This window comes from Branchiostoma lanceolatum, chromosome 10 (assembly GCF_035083965.1).
Source record: "Branchiostoma lanceolatum isolate klBraLanc5 chromosome 10, klBraLanc5.hap2, whole genome shotgun sequence".
NCBI lineage: Eukaryota > Metazoa > Chordata > Leptocardii > Amphioxiformes > Branchiostomatidae > Branchiostoma > Branchiostoma lanceolatum.
Window position 1 is genome coordinate 18467929 of NC_089731.1, and position 18737 is coordinate 18486665.

The window sequence follows — 18737 nt, forward strand, 5'->3', positions numbered from 1 at the left end:
TTTGCATAATTGCCTTTTGATTATGTAAATCATCACTTAAGCTATCTACACACCAAAAATTATGATGATCCGTCATCACCTTCTTGCGTTATTCTCTCCCAAAGTTTGAGTCAAAATCAGCTCCTGCAGTTCCAAAAAAAGCCGCTAGGGGGTCCAAATCTACAGGACATATCTTCCTCACAAAGAGCTATCCACCACTTAAAAATCATGACTATAGCATGTTCAGAAGACGAGATTTGAAAAGTGAAAGTTCCCCTGCAGTACCATAGAAAGTCGCTAGGGGGCCCAAAATCCAATCATCACAAGGTCTCCCACAGACCTACCCACCTACAAAATATGAAGACAATACATCCATGGACTTTCACATTCCTGTACAATTCCTAGAATTCTTGCAATCTGCACACAATATAGTAAAATTTGGCTCGCCCCTGAGGCGTCGCCGAAAACAATTTGTCTCTCCATACAGGAATGGAATCTTCCAGTAAAGACTCCAAAAGAGTGAACATTAAGCCATTTAATGACATGTCCTGGGCAGTCACATACCACATTTGGTATAAACACTAGGGCAGCTGACCCAGAAATGCAAGATAACTCAATTGGCCAATCAGGTGGTCGCAGTTTTGAATGCAGTGCTCCCATTGGCTGTCACTTCCAACACTGTATGTAGTATTGAAAGTGACAGAAGTGGCAAATATTGTCAAAAAAGCCCAAAATAAATCGTTTTGAAGAGATGTATGCCGAAAATAGGAATGTAGTCCTTTAGATATTTGTTCAAGGCACATCTACAGCGAATTTCAGGTCAGTCAGTTGAAATACCATGGCGCAGGAGGCCAAGAAATGCTAAAAATAGCCTATTAAAGGCATCCAGAGCATTTTGTGAGGCTTGAAACTTGAATAAAAAACTCCAATTTCTAGTCATTCCTACACATATCAAGTTTCAATAACAGTATACCATTACATATCGACATTGAAGGAGCAAAGATACGAAAGTCGTTGTGTGGTAAAAACTGATAGAAAATCGAAGCCCTAATAGACTGATCCTGACTGCCCATCACAATTAGCGGTTCGACCAATGAGAGAGTGACTTCATGTCCGTCAAATATTTGTATTTTTATGTTTTAATTTTGCATTTCTACGTTTTGACGGAGGTGGGAGGGGCTGTGGTATCGGTCTATTTACACTAGGCGCGTGAAACTAAAAGATCACCATGTAGCTTATTTTTGTGCCGCTTTTGAGCACTTTTGATAAGAAATCCGCACGCAAATGTGGTAAACGGTGGCATTAAATGTCAATTTCATTAAGATTATAGCAACTACAATATTTCCAGTTTTCAAGCCTCATAAAATGCTCTGGGTGCCTTCAACCTCAATAAAATCACTTTCAAGGTCAATATCGAAAAAATGAAAAAGACGCCCACACTACCTTTGTACCAAAATTCAGGTCATTTGGTCAAAAAATGACAGAGATTAATCGATTTGAAGATTTGACAGGAGAAGAAACATGAGTAAAAACAATATGTTGAGCAATACTAGGTATGGCTAAACATTAAAAAAAATATTGGGCGATCATGGCGACCGGCAATGTTGTAATCAGTAATCATAACGACGGCCTGGGAACACCTTCGATGGTTGCCAAGATGGCTCAGCATTTTCTAATAATTTCTTGTTCCCACGGCTCTATAGACATTAATCTACACGAAAATATAGCATTCTATGATCTTTACTAATCAAAACACTTTCTGTTTCGGCTGATTTCTCCCTACTTGATGAATCCTTGATGTGTACTCCGGTGTTTTCCGGTAAATTCCGGTAAAAAGGTGGACCCAACGATATACGATATCCATCTTGGTTGTGGTACCATCTAGGTCTTTTATTTAGGTCAAGCAGTGGGGCTGTGGGAGTGCTGTTGCGTCACGTTTGGTGCTTTGTCACGTTTGGTGCCTAGGCACGGTTTGTGACAGTGCCCGCGTGTCACAAACCGTGCCTGGGACAAAAGCACGGTTTGTGACACTCGGACACCGTCACGAATGGTGCCCAACCGAGCACAGTTCGTGACACACAGGGGGTCTTATCCCATTCTGTGCTTTTGGGCGGAGCTTAGTGTTTTGAGGGGGATGAGTCTGCCCAACGCGTTTTTTTCCCTGCAGCCCGCCATCTTTGTTTTTTCGGGGCGCTGGGACGAGAAAGAATCAGCGAAATTCTCGCTCATTGAAATACATTTCGCGCTTGTCTTCTACAACAGAAATCCGTCCCGAACCGTGCCATTCACGACTGTGTCCTGAGGCACGGTTCGTGACAGTGCCGGAGTGTCACAAACCGTGCTTTTGCCCCAGGCACGGTTTGTGACACTCGGGCACTGTCACAAACTGTGCCCAGGCACGGATTGTGACAGTGTCTGAGTGTCACAAACCGTGCCTGGGGCAAAAGCACAGCTTGTGACACTCCGACACTGTCACGAACCGTGCCTGGACAGTGCCCGGGGCTACAACTTCCCGTAGCATTGATTTAGATCGGGCGAGCTGACTGCCTCGGGACGTCGAAGTAATCGGCAAGTGGCCCGATCCTAGTCTAGATCTGGTTTCCCTGGATAGAATATATTCAGTCTTACAAATTGTTTTTTTTTTAGCATCTGACATAGACACTGTCTTTTTGTGCCACTTCAATTCCAGGTCTAAGTTATTCAATTATTTTACAGAGCGAGAATTACCCTGTTCCCCCTTACCTCAGCGCCCCAAAAAACAAAGATGACCGGGGGGGAGGGGGCTGCGGTAAACAAAAACACGCTGCCTTATATGGAAACGCAGGCATCACTGCCCCGTCAGTCACAGTGATTGACAGCACTTCCGGGCACAGTCTGTGACGGTCGGGCTGTGTCACGTTCTGTGCCTGGGAAAGCATAGAACGTGACAGGCATGGTGTGTGACGGTACAAGTGTTTTCCGAGAAAGCTGAAATACTCTCAACCAACCGGAAATGACGACTGAGCTTGCATCCGTTATTTCCGGTTCGGTAAGTACTGGCTTTGTAAAACAGGGGTTAGTGTTCGGGGCAATCTCCAAGCAGATGTTGGGTTGAAGATCGTCTAGATTCGTTAAGTTGTGGAGCTTGAATATGCGTGCACTGCTTTTAAAACTGGGTGCCCTCTTAACATGAGATGGATTCCCAAACGCATCTACATATACATTTTATACAAGTATTTACATATGTACAATCACAGGGGATGACATCACTATGCGGTCCAAAACGTACATAAGTGCAACATGTTGCTTTGAAGAAGGTGACAGAAGGTCACCGAAACGTCGGTGGAATAAATCTCTTGGTTGTGTAAAAAGAACCTTTTTATTCAGTGAATTACCAACCTGTTTGAACCTGATGAAACTATTCACGGATTAGAATTTCTCGTTTGAAACACAGATAAAAAAGTGGCTACAGTTACACAACAAACGAACCCTTATTAATGATTTTCTCAATTGATGATAGCTTTGATTAGAAGCAGCGTCGAGACGATTGTGAACCCACTCCAGCTGTGCTTGTCTGCTGCTGAGGCGGTGCGAGAGGTTTGACATTTCTCCTGCGAAGAGAAAAAGTCATGCAAACGTTATTTGATTGTTCTAGTACCTACGGATCATCAATCAGAACTGATGATATAATTCAGGATCTTTGTTTACGGTGTTTTTGTGACGGTTTATTATTGTTGTTATTGTTAGACGACGGACACAATGACCTAAGTGTGCATTTCCTAACGAAACAAATAAAGTGTATGGCACAATGTAAGTCAAAATGGTAGCAGATTGTTAAGTGTTTGAATAAATCATCCTCCCAGTATACCCGATATGCTGAGTTCATTACCTCTCATAGCGGCCCTGCAATTTCCAGCCTGTGAACTCGCATCTTGTGACGTTCTTAACAGTTGCTCATGAATAATTAATGAGCTAGCCTTATTTGGCACAACTGCCGTTATCTTTGCTCTGAACCCAGGGTAGCGATGTGAGACGTAACCTGATCGGTTGTTAGCTTCGCAGCGTCCTTTGCGCTTTTACTCGAAATAAGCTCAAGTCAACCCTCTGATTGGCTGAAGCTGTTTTGGTGGTGACGTCGCCAGAAGCGAGTTCACAGGCTGGAAATTGCAGGGCCGCTATGGGAAGAAATTAACCGAGCATGTTGGGCATGTTGGGAGGATGGTATAAATGAGAAAAAGTGAACCCACCGCGTACTCTCCCAGACAGGCTGCGTACTTCATGACGTGTGCCACGTACACCTGCTCGTGCAGTCCCCGGAACAGGTGCGCCATCGGCCCGTCTGCGAACACCGAGACGTCCTCCCCTCCATGACTCTCCCACTTCATAGGGACGGCTGACTGCTGGATGTAGTCTTTATCCGCTAGGAGAAGGGCAAGTAATTACTACAATTTGCTTGTCTATAGCACGCGAGTTTGACGGACAATTATCTGTATTATGAACTGAATTCAAACTTAGTCGGTTGAACTTGAAATGTTAAATGGGTCTGGCCATGTAGGAGGTAAAAATGCTTGCCCTCATTAAAAGACAAAAAATGATGTCATCCATGTAATCAAATTAACATCTTAATTTCATAAATGAATAGGTATTAGTCTATGTAACGCCTTTTATTGCATTATATAGTGTTATACTTGATGTGCAATAAAAGTTGGCTCTTCGTACATTAAGTAAATAGAGCAGATCTTAAATCATAAATTTTCCTCACTGACTAAAGATATTGTTTTTGTAGTGTTATAATACCTGTGTTGACTCCTGTGAGGTTCTGTCTCCCCCCTTGCCTGAATCCCGGACCGTTTCCGTACAGGATGTTCGTGAACCTCATGTTATCCAGAACAATGTTTTCACCGTCGTCGGGGACCAGACCTAAGAAACAACAAAGAAGCAACTGAAATTGATGAACAAGCCAAATATATATGTACATATCAGATCCATGGCAAATGCTGTTGGCAAGTGAGGTTGTTCCGATAAGGCGCAGATGATTTCTGATGGTGTTTTTTTTTTCAAGGGAATTCTGCTAAGCGTCCAATCTAAACCAGCGGGAAAGTGTGCGAACGTACCTCAGTGTCATCTCGCGAGGGGGCCTTTTTGGGTCTTTGTTTCTACTACCATATCTGGTGATAAATTAAGCTAGAAGAAGATTTTGAAGCCGTAATTTCCACTGCAGTACCGTAGAAAGTCGCTATGAGGCCCATTATTGAACTTTATATTTGTTTTTTCAAACCCTACCCACCTACTGAACGATCCAGCGATAGCTTTTATAGTTATGTTGTTCACAAACGGCACTGAAAACTTGAAATTCTTGATAAAGGTAAGAAGAAGAAACAGATAAATATCTAAGGTGCCATGCATTATATGATCAGGTATGATGAACATTGTTTACCCAATATAGGTGTTCCTCTGGGCGCGTATCCTCCGAAACCAAACATGTGGGAGTGGTCTGCCGTCACAGTGATCAGGGTTTCATCCAGGTCCAGCATACCCGTCGCCACGGCAATGGCGTCATCAAAGGCGATGACGTCATGTAGCGCATGCGCTGCCTTGCTGTCATGGTGGCCAAGGTCTATTTTGGAACCTTTATAAACGGTAGGAAAAAAAAATTATATTCGCGATCAAAATTGTACGCAAATCCTGAAATAAGATCTTATATATGTTAAAAATTGTCATGGCATGTGATCACCAAACGCTTGTTCTAACGTTCTAATGACGTTTGTTGCAATGACTCGGAATCTATAAACGTAACAGGCAGGAGTCCAAAGCAAAGGGACATACATGTGCAGACAGACCAAAGGGTTGCTCTATAATTTGTAAGCAGATTCCATTCGGTATTAGCACTGGAATTTCAAAGCATTAGAATTGATCACATTTTATCAAAACAACAAAACAACAAAAACAAGTCTTGTCTTGCTTATATGACATACATCATCATCGTCAATCGACGTGCTAACGTGCCGTCGGGTTATACCGCCTCTTTCGGAGTGACGTGCCCTTTCGTTGGTTGATGATAAAAACATAAGATGGTGTTGCACTCAAGTTATACAAGTAATATCAACAGCGGCACTGAGGAATCAGCTTACATTTGCCTTACCTTCAACAAGCAAGAAGAAACCTTTGGGGTTTTTGGTAAGTATCTGAAGGGCCTTGGTCGTCATCGCAGCGATGGTGGGTTCTCCTGCTGTGTCATTCTCAGTGTCCAGAGAGTATTGCATGTGGCTTGGCTCGAAAAGGCCTAACGTGATAAGGGATAATTTCGATGAGATCGAATCTACTAGTAGTTTGGAATAGTCAAACTGCCCTCAAATGAAATTAAAAAAGATGGACTCATTAGAATTTTCGACTGAATCACTCAGTCTTTTTCAGCTATCTGATGACCTAACTGCTCAGGACGTGTGACGTTATGAATGTGTGACGTCAGAAATGGGTCAAAGGTTGCTGGAAGTCGATATTGCCCCCCGTCCCGGTTGAGAGAAGGTTGGTTCTCCCTGATGTAGATCGGATTCCAACAACCTTTGACCCATTGATAACGTCACGTCTATGTAAAATCACGTGTCCTGAGCGTTTGGGTTATATAGACGGCTGGGCGATTCAGTCGAACATTTCTACTTTTAGTTGGAGAACAGTTTGATTGTTCCACATTGTAATTTACCACCTCCGGTCCACTTCCACGCTGCCAGTATATTAGATTACTCTACACAAACACTAAAACGTGTATGTACGCTGGCCCTTAAGGCGGGCCATAAAATAACCAAGACGCTATAATGAAGAGCAGAACAAAGCGACAACAGCAATGAATTCCTGGGTCATATTCATCTTCAATAATACCTGAACAGTCTTAGGTACAGCATGTATAAAACACTGCGTGGGGGGGCGCTTGGGGAATACTATGGACTCGAACCAATTCTATTTTGCTAAAATCAACCAGCGGACTGCGGACATGTGACAAACAAACCAACTGATTACATTACCTCCGGATTCACGGAAATAATGTAAAAATAATGACGTAAATAAATGATGTTAGCTCTGATTTACCCATGAGAAAGTCCGTTTCAGCCGGATCAACCTGGTCAAATTCCGCCTTTCTCCACACGTACTGGGCGGCGGAACCTGCTTTACCGTCCGTCCACTCCTGGATCAGATCACGGCCGTCCGTCCGGAAACCCTTTTGGTCCGGATATTCCGGATCCGTCTGGTTTGTGTTGGTAAAATAGGCTCTTCCGCCTCCAAGTATGACCTGTACATTAATTGTATAATATATATTTGTATTCAGAAATATATTATGGCGTATAGATGTCAAGAATGGACGCCATAATAGATGTCATAACCACATTACATCTCTCCCTGTTCGGGACTTCTCTGGACAATAACACTAAAACGCCACCAGACTGACTGCAAAACTGCAAAAAAGGCAGCTGTATTGATTAAAACAGTATAGCCCTATAGATATGTTGTTTCTATTGTTGTAATCAAAATATAGTTTTCATGCTTTACTTAATTACGTTTATAAATGGGTTGTCCTCCACAAGCTGTAAGGCGATATCGGTGCACCCAAGGGATTGTGCTTCGGTCGGGACTTTACCGTCATGTTCCCAAGCCCTGAAACAAACAAAAGAAGATGAAAACTTCAGACTTTTCTTCTTCTTTCAAATGTAGCAATTGTAGACGTCTAGTCTCTGTTATCCATGCCTTTGTGTATATATGACATGAAGCAGTAAACTATCGAAGCCTCGGGGAATCACGCGTGGTTTCTGGGCAGGTGTAACGCGCTGTCACGTGCAATCCCGCTAGATTGTGTTCTCGCGGGAACACTTTTCAAAATGGCCGCCAGAACTGGAAATGGTTCTATACGTCACGTTTGTCAACAACAGGTTCGATTGTTTGATTGATGTAGCCTGCAAGTCTAGTATAACAGCCATGTTAGGGCAACAAAGGAGCTTTTTCGCTGACGCCCCCCCCCCTTTCTACTTGAGACTGTGATCGCTCAGAGACCAAAAGATTTGACGGTTCGCTCAAAAAATGTTATTGACAAAGGACGTTTTCTTTCGGGATTCAAAGATCATCTGCATGTAATTTGTTGAAAGTCAGACATTGTGACACACTTTCCGTAATATCAAGGCTGTGTCGTGCATAGCTGACGTCTAATAAATGACGTTATAGATCCTGATGGGAACAGGGTCATTGCCCAACCTCTGTCAGTACAAGTTTAGGCATCTGATCAGGTGTAAACTGTTGAATGGAAATTGGAAGGCGTGAATAATAAGGATATCCATCAGTGTCAAAAGACAACAGGTGTAATGTCTTTGGCGGAGAAGACAGAGGGACACCTGGTTAACGTCGCTAGCTTTGTGCTGCGTGGGAAACTACTACCTGAAAGGAACAGTTCTATCTGATTTTGTTACCTCCATAAAATGGAGGTATTGTTGCTTGAGTGTCTGTGTGTTTGTGTCTATGTATCTGTGTGTGTTTATGTTTGTTTGTTCATGTTTGCTTGTGTATGTTTGTTTGTTTCCAGCATAACTTAAGGACCCCTGGAAGTTAATTAGTTACTACAGTTAATTAGTACATTTATTCCCTGGAAATCGATTTTCAAAGACGTCGCAACGTTACAGGTCAAAGTTACAGTAGTTTTCAAAAACTCCAGGGATGGTTAGGGCTGAAATCATCCCGTGATCATAAAACTTGTACGCGGTAATTCTTGTCGTACCCACTAGAAACTCTCCCCGTACCCGGTCATTTTGTACCGCACCCAATGGCGGACATCACTGACAGTGCGTAGTCAGTCGGAAGTCGCTTCTAAATACACTGTACGGCGACGAAAGACAGATAAGCCGCCTATAGCCAAGCCCACGGCCAAGGCAAACATTCCTGAGCACTTCTCTGCCGAGTGGCGTTGTACAAATCGCGCCCAATCTTGAGAACGCTTCTGCGAAACCCCACCCAAGCACTCCAGACAGAATCACACAACACTTTTGTAAGTAAGGCGCGAATTTCTGGTGGGTACGGATTACAGGGCACGACCAAAAAGGACTTTCATGGGTTTAAAAATGACAGAATAGAAATCATTGAAATTCCATCCCACCTGTTTGCAGCATATGCGTATGTTGCGGCAGGCGTGGCGTGAGTGATCCGTGACGTAACGACGATTCCTGTAGACTTCCCTGTCACGGATAAAAAATCAAATGACACAATTCGTATACATGGCGTTGTTTATTTACGGATACATAGAGGATCTTGTCTTTGTCAATTTTTCCTTTTCGTATGGGAGCTTTTGACGCTCTTTTCTTTACGAGATATGCGGCCTAGCTCGCTACGGCTCTGGTTTCACCAAGCACACCAGGGCACGTCACTGCGTTCTCAATATGCGTGTTTGAGGCTAGTAAACGGGGCCGTTGGCTTTACGGCCCCATCCTAAGACTAAAACACCCCTAACACCATGCCCATGAAAATACATCAACATGAGTACCTGCATCGTGCGCGTGTCGCAGGACTGACTTTACTTTCCCGGTGAGACTAGCAGCACAGTCGTCATACGTCACCGTTCCGTCCACACCCAGGGTTTCGTAGTTCGCCTTCACACCGCTCAGATACGCCGTGGCTGTAGCCGCCGAGTCCCCGGTTTGACGGTCGACGTTATACGTCTGAAACAACAGCGAAGGCTTGAAAAATTACAGCGCAGTCACATTCGTAGCAGGAAGTCTTACATACGAACATAGTTTCATCAGGTTGGTAGAATCTTTAGGCTCAAGAAACACCAAAAGGAAGCTAACAACATTGATGCAGTCAAGTACACCAGATCCCAGAAAAGACAGGCACAAAAAGAAGAGAAGAAATCTGCACTAAGTTACGGACCACATTGCCAGAAACAACTGCGTCATAGACTGGGAGGGGGACAGAGAGGACAACAGACGCACCCGTTGGATTAAGGAGGCGATGTGGATCAGGAAGTCAACAACAGTGATGAACAGGGACGAGGGGGGATACAAGCTCAGCCACGTTTTCTCGCCGCAAAAGCGCCACCTACATCGGCTACTTATAGCGGCGAGAAGCAGTACTCCAGTCAGAAGCTCTGAAGAAGGTGTCTGACAGACACCGAAACGTCAGCAGGTGAGATTCCTGGTTGTATTAAAAGAAACTCCAAATATCCTAGGAAGTCTTAAAATTTTGATGTGTGGTATAAGTTTCAAGCAGGCTGTGACAGAAGTCACCGCCTAGCGCCTACAAGGATCTAACGCATCCTTTTCCGTGAAAAGACAGTTATCCAAACTTTACAGTCTGGTCTGGGTTGGGTTGACATCTTCACAAGCCACCCAGTGCCCCAAATTGACTGAGGTAATTGACCTCGCCGACCAGTCCAGCTGTCTATGGACTATATCACGCTGAATTCAAGAAGGGGGTGTCAGCCTATTCTCCAAGCAGAGGCTTCGATCGAGAGGGATAGTTTTGTCCGGGATTTTAACGTGAGAGGAGAGGAACGTTAAAATCCCGGACAAAACTACCCTTCTCGATCGAAGCCTCTGCTTGGAGAATAGTGTCAGCCTAGCCTGGAGTGCAGACTAACGGATCTTGGGGAGCGGGCCAAAGCTAACAGGGCTGGACTCCAGGCTAATGTCAGTCTGCGAAGCTGCAGTACCTGAAAATACTGATAGAGGACGTCCTGTTTCTTCAGGATCTCAACAACTACCAACATACTATACCGACATCCATACAAAAACATCAAAATGAGTTATCCTGGCTTATTGAAAAGAGTAGGGGTTCTTCCCGGTGTGAGTGGATCATCTAAATCTGTACGGACATGCAGCTTGTATACGTACTGTTCAGTACAAACCTGGTGTTACGCCATGTGTTATAGGTGCGAACAAACATACATAACCATTCAAAAGATTCTCCCGGAGGTAACAGATAAACAAACCTTGACTAGAGCTGAGTACGGCAGTTTGTCCATCTCCAGAAGCTCCTCCTCCCCCGTCCTCCCCGCCAGCTGGCCCTTCAGGATCCTCCCCGCCGTCACAGTGGACACGCCCATCCCGTCGCCTAGGAACAGCACCAGGTTCTTGGCCACGCCCGTTTTGGGTTGGAGGTTGAGAACATCCTGTATGTCCCGCCAAGCCTGGTCGTTCCAGTATTCCGGCCGCTTTTCCTCGTCTAAATTGGAATTAGATATAACGTTACTTTACTTTTATTCGTTTGGTAACCTATATCCGCTGTTTTTAAAACGGGGAATTTAGAGATATCGATGTATGGTTCATATATGCTAAATGAAACGTCAGTGACGCCGCCAGAGTTACAAACTTGAGAGACTCAAGTGTTTAAAACACCATCTGAAAAGCTCCGATGACCAATCATTCGAATACGTACCGTATTTGGACTCCCTGTACCGTATTTGAACATTTGAACATATAACAGAAATAACTTGTGGCGTCGCTTTGCGATGGCGCAGCTGCAGGGTGTTTGGCCCAGAACTCAGAGGTCTGGGTTCGAATCCGGGGTCCCCTTGATTGTCCCGTTCACGTTGTGCCCTTAGGAAAGGCACTCAACACGACTTTCCTTACTTCACTCAGTTGAAAATGAGTACCAAGCTTCGGTTAAGGACGTCCCTCGGATAGGACGTTGAATGGAGGTACTGTATTCGAAGAAAGCCACACCTCAGTGAACACGCAAAAGAACCCACCACACTTATCGAAAAGAGAAGGGGTTCTTCTCGGTGTGAGTGGATCATACAAATCTGTCCGGATATGCAGCTTGTATACGTACTGTTCAGTAGAAATCTGGTGTTACGCCATGAGGCGGTTTTACCGGGTATGCAATACAAACAAAACTTATGGTTTCATATTTAGCACGTTTGGTGTCAATTGACTTTTACCGGGAAAGAAACACGGATAAAGGTTCAGTCTGAGACGTTCATTTGTGACGGTCTAGCGCGATCATGTCTGTCTAAAATGTTCTCATTAGTACTTCTGGCTTTGACACAGTTCAAAGGGTACCAGACCACCGCGCTATGAGTTGCTTATCTTTCGGCCGGGGAAGCAACTTGCCCCGCCGCCACAGATAGTACACGGACCCCTAATTACCGCGATAGATAGAGATCGGCAGCCAAGAGAGACCGGGTGCCATATTTCTATCCCCTACAAGGCCTCCCCCGGCAAAAGGGGTTATCGTCTCGCATCGCGCGAAGGATCTGGTTTCCAGGCTATTAAAAAAAAGGAAACCCTTATACAGTAGTTGTTTGTCTACATGTATAGTTGTAGAAGACCTTACGAAAGTTGCTGTACTTTTGTTGTGTCAATAAAGATTGCATATATATGCTCGAGGTCCCACAGCGGTGTGAACCGAACCATGAAGGACGGTGACAGGGTGATGACAAATCATGGCCAGTGTTACACAGATGTGACAGCGGCCCGGCAAGGGGTATACGGCGATCACGTTTCCCTCAACAGTGACAAAACATTCAAGTGAGTAAAGCCCAAGGGGGGTTGCATGTAAATGTACAAGCGCTAGCCGAGCTAAACTTTTCACCCCAGGAAGATTAACACCTCACATTACAGGCTTGGATTGTGATCAAATACCCACAAATGTCCCGTGAGTTTCGGCACTATTAAATAGAAACCTTATGTCACCGTCGCACATGTATCCTTCCATTTGGAAAGTTTTACAGGTTTTGTGCCTGGCAAACAAAGTACAGAGTTGGATCGCGAATGCTAGCTGAACTGTCTGGATTCTCCAAGTAGTTATCGCTAAGTTAGTTAGTTAGGGACGGCCAGGGGAAAGGGGGCACAACTTGTTTAAGATCACTGAGAGAGTGAGACATACACGAGCAAAACAAGTCGGAGCGATCAAACATCTGTTATACCCCCAATCCACTACTATAGGGAGGCGACCTCGCCGCGCTCTCTCTGCGACCTATCAAAAATTGAACAGAGCGCTTAAAGGATTTCGTTAATAAAGAACCAATATTTTTACCCTTCGTGGGTTTTGTCGCGTTTTTAGTCATACTTTTCCATTTCACATGATACTCCAATGAAATCAAGGTTACACAAATCCAGCTTGGGTTGCAGCGAGGTCGCAGTGCAGTGAGAGCGTGGTCTAGTGGAATGCGGGCCTTATCACTCAGTTATGAACAATGGAACATCGCCTAATGTTACAAACTATGATATTAAACAGACCAGCGATGTGGCCCTATGGTCCCCTATGTGTTTGGTGTGTAACTGTATACATGTAGCTGTATAGTATATCAATGTCCAATGTCCTTGTCAGTTCGTTCGGACATAACAGAGACACAGCGTGATACATGTCCGATAAATTCATCGCGGAATGTCAATTGTAATGAAGGTTAGCTGATGGTGTAACGTTTCACAGCTGTTTCGAAGCCAGGCGATGTGTCCCTCTTTGCCTGTCGTAAATATTTAACCACATACTAGTACATTCTTCAGTTATCTTAGTAGTATATACTACCACTACAAATCTAGCCTGCATGGAGGACAAACTATTTTCAGGGCCTAGACTGGCCAGCTCTTCGGCTCTAGGGAAACATTCCCCCGCGGAGATTTTACCACAACCCCCCTGGGTTAGGCCAATATTGCAATAGTTAACAGTAGACCGTAGTGATGCCATTACCCTAACAATCCGACAGATAGATAGATATACGTGACCTACGTGTGTGATAGTGAAAACATACCGGTTTGAGAGGAGCAGATCGCAGCCCATGACGACCAACACGCCGCTACTACCAGAACGAACTTCACCGGGGCTCCAAACATGGCTTCAGATGTGGTACTACGGTAGGCGTCGGTCCGTACTACACGTCTAACTTGAAAACAAAGTTCTCAGATTACACAGACGCGTCGTATATCTGTGTCAGGGTAAGCAGCAGGTTTGTGGCTTGGCTATGGGCGTGACCGAAGTAAGGTTGACTGACGTTCCGCTTGGCTTCGGAGAAGGGATTTGTTTACGTCATGTACAAGTGGCAGTGGACTGCGCATGCGTTGTGAGTTTGTTCTTGTCATTCTCTAAGCAGCAAATCTTTCTCCAAGGTCGCGTGCCCAACCAACCTGTCCCGTGGAAGAGCGGGTCAGGACAATGACCCCGGGCAACGGGAGATTGCGTCACAAAGGCTACCGAGAAAGGCCCCGAAGGAGACTTCTTTAACGAACCGGAAATGACTAATGATATTGTCGAACGGGCGTTAGTGCTGGCCTCGGGCCAATCTCCAAGCAGATGTTAGGTTGCACGCATGCATTCCTTTCAAATGAGGGTGTTTAATTTGCATAAAGTCGTAATACACATAAAACCAACTCCAGCAAATAAAAAAAAAGGTGATTCATAATGTTTCGACTGATAGCGTTTGTTAACAACCGCTCAATTGGCGAGATACTTGTAGTTTGGTTGACATCGTTTGTAAACACTATATGAGGTCCTATATATGATGGCTCTTAACTAGTGCTGCGTACCGGTACTGTGAACCGGTACTGTACTGTAAAAATTGATTAGTTACAGGTCCAAAATACCAGATCATGAAGTTCGGGTACTGTACCGATTTAAATTTACACCAAGTATGTTCTTATTTTGTGACTGATCTCCTGACCTCATGGCCTCATGCAACATCAAACGTGACCAAAATGACACTTTGGAACAGGGTAACAAATATACAACAGATCATTCAGGCAGGCCGGGAGTTTTGATAGCAAGGCCAAGGGAGTTTGGCAGTAGGAAACCTAGTCATGTTCTTTGAATAAAGATACTGACAAGTTGTACACAGTTTAATTATGTTTCTGTCATTATTGAAGAAGTTCAGTAAAACAAATGTTCAGGTACAGGTACAGGTCCGGACCTGAACTAAACCTCTGTACCGGTACCTGTACCTGTACCTGATGTTACGTTTAGGTACGCAGCACTTCTCTTAACTCAACTGTTCTCCTGCATTTTGTTACAATCTCGCTAGGTGAAGATGCTCCACGGCCGAGGTTCCATCCGAACCATACCGCCTTACACTTACTAGGAAACCTGTTTGAGTGCCAAACTTTATAGAAATTTCACTTTCAAATAAGATCGACTTCAATAACGACAATAGCTATTGACAGTCTGATTGTCAAAGATATTTGTAAAGCCGAACTAGGATGTTTTCTCTATCATATACCATATAGCGCATTGTGCAGTACCAGTTCCGGCCGCCACAGGGAGATCGTACAAAACAACGGTCAACTTACAAAAAATCAGTATTTTTAGTAGAAATTTCAATGGTTAACAAAAGGTTTGAAATTCTGTGACTTTGAAAAATAACTAAAAACAATCTAACCTCTAGTAGAAGCAAGAAGAGGGGTATAACTATAAGGAACAGTACACGCTAACTCTTTGTTGCTTTTAATGTCAAATTTAGGGTCATTTCCCACTTAACACTTTCCTAGGATAGATATCATACACGTATATCGTACGAAGCAGCATTGGATATTTTTTTTTTCCTTTCATAAAAAGTTACATATAAACTATGCACATCAATTTCAACTGGACATGTCTTTTTAAACATTTTTATACAATTGTTTTTGCAAAGTCATGTAGAATGTTGTCTTCACATTTTAAACTCTTCAGCGAGTTTTTCCATGTAACGCAGCAGCAGTTATAGCAGGATATGCAAATACATTCCTAGTTGAAGCCTGATAGACAACGTTTTTAATGCCTATTTGTAAAAAGATGATGGCTAGTTTCAGTCTATTTCTTCATAGCAGCAACTCTCTTCAGTCTTTGCTTCTCGTACTCCTGAAGCTCTTCCTGCAGCGCCACTATCTCTTTCCGTAGGAACTGCAGCGGGTTGGGCGGCTTTTGGAAGACGAGACGCTCCAGCAATGTCTGTGTGGAGAAGCAAGGGGAAGATCATGAAATAAAACAAATAACTCTTACAGTTGCGGTTTATTCTTTTCAAAAGAGGCTGTTTTCTTATTCTCGTGTTTATATTTGACTCAGGATTTTATTCTAATAAATCCTTAAGCAAAATTGTCTGAAATTAGAAAATTATGTTACTGGGTAGTGGGTACGTACACCATATGTACATGTTATAAAGGTCATTCAAAGATACCCAGCCACTATGTCTCGCACAGCGACTGAATGAGTCAACTGACAAATTTTAATGAATGAGAATCAATCAATCCAATGGTTTATTATATTTACATTAAGCTAATTTTTATAAATGGGAATCCATCAATCAAATTGTTTGTTATATACCCATTACCCTCACGACAGATGTCACTTTGTGATGCATATCAAGCATGTGAATAATTAATATCTATTAAAAAGGTTTTAATAAAGGATTTGTCCTAATCCCTTTCGTGAAATCCCGTTAGGCGCACGTAACACCAAACATAGCCGCGCAGCTTAGTAACCCAACTACCGGCCCTACAGGGGTACTGAACCGGACCGGGGATTGTTTGTTGTCGGGTCCAGAGTGATACCCAACACCACTCGGCTATAAACACGCCTTTGATTTGTACTCTGTACGTCTGGACAAACAAACTCACGGCGCTATCGTCTGTACACGGTAGCTACTATAAGCTGAGTAGAATACTTCTACATGTCCAATTATGCTCAATACAAGGAATTGTTTGTGTGAAAATTGGGTTAAGTTAAGTAGATGGTATTTTTGTAACGACAAAGTAAAACGACATTTAATAAATATCATGTAGGGCTATTAAAACGGTGCGGTTAATATTTACATAACATTCAGCTTGAATCAGGTTCTGATTCGTTATTTGCATTGGAGACAATTTTTCAATATTAGTTCAGCCCCCGACTGGCAAGTACATACCTCCTGCAATAATTGTCCTTACATTGCACTTATGCGGTGTACATTTACTATTGCCGGCGTAGATTAAAAAGAAGTGTGTCATGGTGCACTGTTAAAAGTTAAATATCATTACAGCCTCCATGTATACCAATGTTTAAGTTCTGTGCCTGCATGTTCTCTTTAAAGCCAGTTTCCTGGGTAATTTCTCATCGAGTTTTGAGTTGAATTGATTAAATAATCTATGTCTTATTGCCAGAAAGTCAGTAATAAACATTGCTTGGGACCGACTGTTTGTTTATTGGTTGCCAAACTTGATGACCTAATTCTGAAGAGTTTCACCAGTCCTAATATTTACCTGGAATATGTACAGGATGCCTTTCTCCTGCACGTACAGAATGGCGGTCTCAAGCGGGTCCTCCACGGGTGGTTTATACCCAACAACTTCTACTTTCTTCGCTCTTCTGGACAGAATCGGTCTTGGAATCACAGCTGCTTGCGTGGCCACCGAACGCTGCTGAGTCAGAAAGTCGAGCGACTTCGTGACTTCCCGACTGATGACTTCGGCCGCTCGCTCCTCCTCGGTTATTTTCGGCGGCTCCGGAGCGGGTGCCTCGGGCGGTGCCGATTCTGGAACTTGTTCGGGAGGTTCTGCGTGTTCTTCCGCGGGTGCAGTGGTGGGTTCTTCCTCCACTTCGACTTGCGTGAGGAGAACGGGTTCGGGAAGCGAAGGGACCTGCTCGGCAATCAGGACCCCTCCAGCCGCCGCCATGTTGGTCACCGTTGCTAGGTGCTAAAAAGCTGACCCCGCGGGGTGTAGGTTACAGAGAGCCGATTTGTTTTACGTGTCAAGACGGTAGAACAAAGGAAAACCTCCCAGTTAAGAAACTTGAGAAACAGCTACTTATTATGCACAGAGGCATTCGACTGGTGCCTTTGAGGTAACGTTATATGAAGAAAAGAGTACGCGCCGTTGCAAAAGCATTTAGAGTGAGAAAAGCACGTTATAAGGAATTTTCGGTATTAGCCAGGTTAACGAACTTTGCCATATGGTAACATAGTTGTTAGACATACTCATAGTACAGGGAAATGCTCACAATAATGGACATGATGCTTTCAACATGACCGTTATAAAGTAATACCTTTTTAACATCATGAAAAATTGAGATACTGTTTTAAGTCTGTGTGTATGTTTGTGTGTTTGTGTTCCTGCATGTTTGTGGTCAGCATAACTGAAGACCTTTTGGGTAGATTACAATGCTATTTGGTATGTAGGTAGAGGAAGACGAACGTCAAGGACAGGTTATCACCTCCCCAAAACATAACCTTCTTGGCGAGGGTAACAATCCATCCAGTCGTTCTTGAGTTATCTTGGTGACAAACAAGCAAACAACCAACAGACACACAGATAAACGGTGTCCAAAATAAAATCATCTTGACCAGGGTAATGGTAATACTCGCTTTAAGACACCATACCGCCAGCACTGATGTTTTTATGGCCACAAATGATACGCAAGATACAAATCATCCTATCCCAAGAAAGACGTTAGTGTCATCACGATTCACCTCTTTCGTGCGTTCTTGTATGTGTCTTCATCACGGCGTCTTTAAAAGCCCTTTGTTAGGACAGTATCCTTGTGAAAGGACAGCCGTCCTGAGGACAAGGCTGATGGATGCGTTTAATAAAAAACGATTCCAGAACTGTTCATGCATAGGATAACTTCATCAGGCGTCAACGGGAAGGTTACGCACTCACCCGGTGTCTAAGGCCAGACAAATTTAATTTGCTGGCTCTCGGATTCGCTTCTTCAATTTTTCCCAAATAAAAAAAAAATCACCCATTCAGGAAAGTGTTACTCAGTATAAAGCGGCTTAAAGCCATTCAACAATGAGTATAGCAAAATGCCCTAAATGTCTTTATTCAGTTTTTCTCTACCAATGTTTTCATAATTATATACGACGT

At 43.7% G+C, this 18737-nt stretch overlaps 2 protein-coding genes across 2 annotated transcripts; both read right to left on the bottom strand.

Moving 5' to 3' along the window:
• Positions 1–3306: 3306 nt before the first annotated feature.
• LOC136443096 (alkaline phosphatase, tissue-nonspecific isozyme-like) lies at positions 3307–13940 on the bottom strand. Its single transcript, XM_066440166.1, has 11 exons — positions 13682–13940; positions 10919–11151; positions 9473–9647; positions 9089–9167; positions 7509–7605; positions 7042–7243; positions 6101–6241; positions 5396–5587; positions 4756–4878; positions 4206–4378; positions 3307–3569 (listed from the first exon to the last, which is right to left on the bottom strand). Exons 1-11 carry the CDS (start codon positions 13761–13763, stop codon positions 3465–3467), a joined length of 1602 nt encoding a protein of 533 aa, XP_066296263.1. The 5' UTR covers positions 13764–13940; the 3' UTR covers positions 3307–3464.
• Positions 13941–15347: 1407 nt separating this feature from the next.
• Positions 15348–17577, bottom strand: LOC136443722 (testis-specific expressed protein 55-like). The gene is made up of 2 exons (XM_066441071.1): positions 17133–17577; positions 15348–15846 (listed from the first exon to the last, which is right to left on the bottom strand). The coding sequence occupies exons 1-2, from the start codon at positions 17544–17546 to the stop codon at positions 15709–15711; spliced, it is 552 nt and encodes a 183-aa protein (XP_066297168.1). The 5' UTR covers positions 17547–17577; the 3' UTR covers positions 15348–15708.
• Positions 17578–18737: the final 1160 nt, after the last annotated feature.

Coding starts and splice junctions, on each gene's coding strand:
- LOC136443096 (XM_066440166.1), bottom strand. CDS start 13,763: ATGTTTGGAGCCCCGGTGAAGTTCGTTCTGGTAGTAGCGGCGTGTTGG. Junction 9,168..9,472: donor GCGACACGCGCACGATGCAG/GTACTCATGTTG, acceptor TATCCGTGACAG/GGAAGTCTACAGGAATCGTC. Junction 5,588..6,100: donor TTTCTTCTTGCTTGTTGAAG/GTAAGGCAAATG, acceptor CCGTTTATAAAG/GTTCCAAAATAGACCTTGGC.
- LOC136443722 (XM_066441071.1), bottom strand. CDS start 17,546: ATGGCGGCGGCTGGAGGGGTCCTGATTGCCGAGCAGGTCCCTTCGCTT. Junction 15,847..17,132: donor GCATCCTGTACATATTCCAG/GTAAATATTAGG, acceptor TTCTCCACACAG/ACATTGCTGGAGCGTCTCGT.